At 60.8% G+C, this 937-nt stretch overlaps 1 protein-coding gene across 1 annotated transcript in view; it reads left to right on the top strand.

The window, feature by feature from the left end:
• Nucleotides 1–937, top strand: part of LOC116074447 (E3 ubiquitin-protein ligase TRIM39-like) — a 21,781-nt gene that overhangs the window by 3,939 nt on the left and 16,905 nt on the right. Inside the window, 1 exon segment of the mRNA XM_031347021.1 lies at nucleotides 558–926. Coding sequence (XP_031202881.1) covers nucleotides 558–926 — 369 coding nt within the window.

The following is a 937-nucleotide window of genomic DNA, read 5'->3' as shown; positions in this document are numbered from 1 at the left end:
ATCCAGGCAAGGTGGTGGTACACACCTTAATCTGGGCCACGCCTTCCGCTGGAAATCTACATAAGAACATAGGAAGAAGGCAGACTCTCTTCCTCACCTGCTTGCACTTAGCTGCCGTTACATCTTTTGGAACCTGCTTCTACAGAAGACCAGCTGAAAGAACTAATTTCGTGGGACTGAGCAACGACTAGCATTCTTGGAATTCCCGCCCACAGCCGCCCACTGTTGAGTTAGTCGGACTACTGTAAGTCATCACATTTAATTCTCCAGAGAGAAACGTTCACTAAGTTCTGTAGCTCTAGAGAACCCCCTGACTAATATGTCACCCAACCGGAGGAGAGGATAAGGTGCACCTCGACCCGCAGCCAGGATAACTCACCTACCACCGGCTTGACGGTTAAAAATGCTTAAACTTCAGCCAGTCGGAAATGACGTGCCACCTGCCAGCATAGGCTCGCAGGTCAGCCACGTAATACACCGCTGCCTTACACACCAACCCTCCCCCAGAATTGACCCAGAGGCCGGAAAAGTACGGCTCAGAGCCCACAAACCCATAGCCGCCCAGGCCTCTGCGGTTCTCAGCCCCCACCAAGGACTGGCTTGAGCCTCTGCCGGGCTCGCCTGACCGGGCAGCTCCGCCCGCCGCGGCTCGCTGCCGGCCATGGGTCTCGGCGTCTCCCCCACGCGCATGCGCGGCCCTCCTTCTCCTGGGGACCGCTCCGGTCACCGGGGCGCCAGCACCTCAGCCACCTGCTGCGGCGGATTCCCTCTCGCCGGGTCCCGGCCACGCGGGGCCCTCGCCTCTGGCTTTCCTCCGCCCCCGCCAGGCTGCAGGCCCCCCAACTAGGTCCTGGGCGCCGGTCTTCCATAGCCGCAGCGCGGCTTCCGCTTCCGGCGAGTATTGTGTGTCGCGCAGCGGGGCGGGGGTGAGGGGAGG

This window comes from Mastomys coucha, unplaced genomic scaffold (assembly GCF_008632895.1).
Source record: "Mastomys coucha isolate ucsf_1 unplaced genomic scaffold, UCSF_Mcou_1 pScaffold3, whole genome shotgun sequence".
NCBI lineage: Eukaryota > Metazoa > Chordata > Mammalia > Rodentia > Muridae > Mastomys > Mastomys coucha.
The sequence above is the reverse complement of the archived record's forward strand: the minus strand, read 5'-3'. Positions and strand labels throughout refer to the sequence as shown.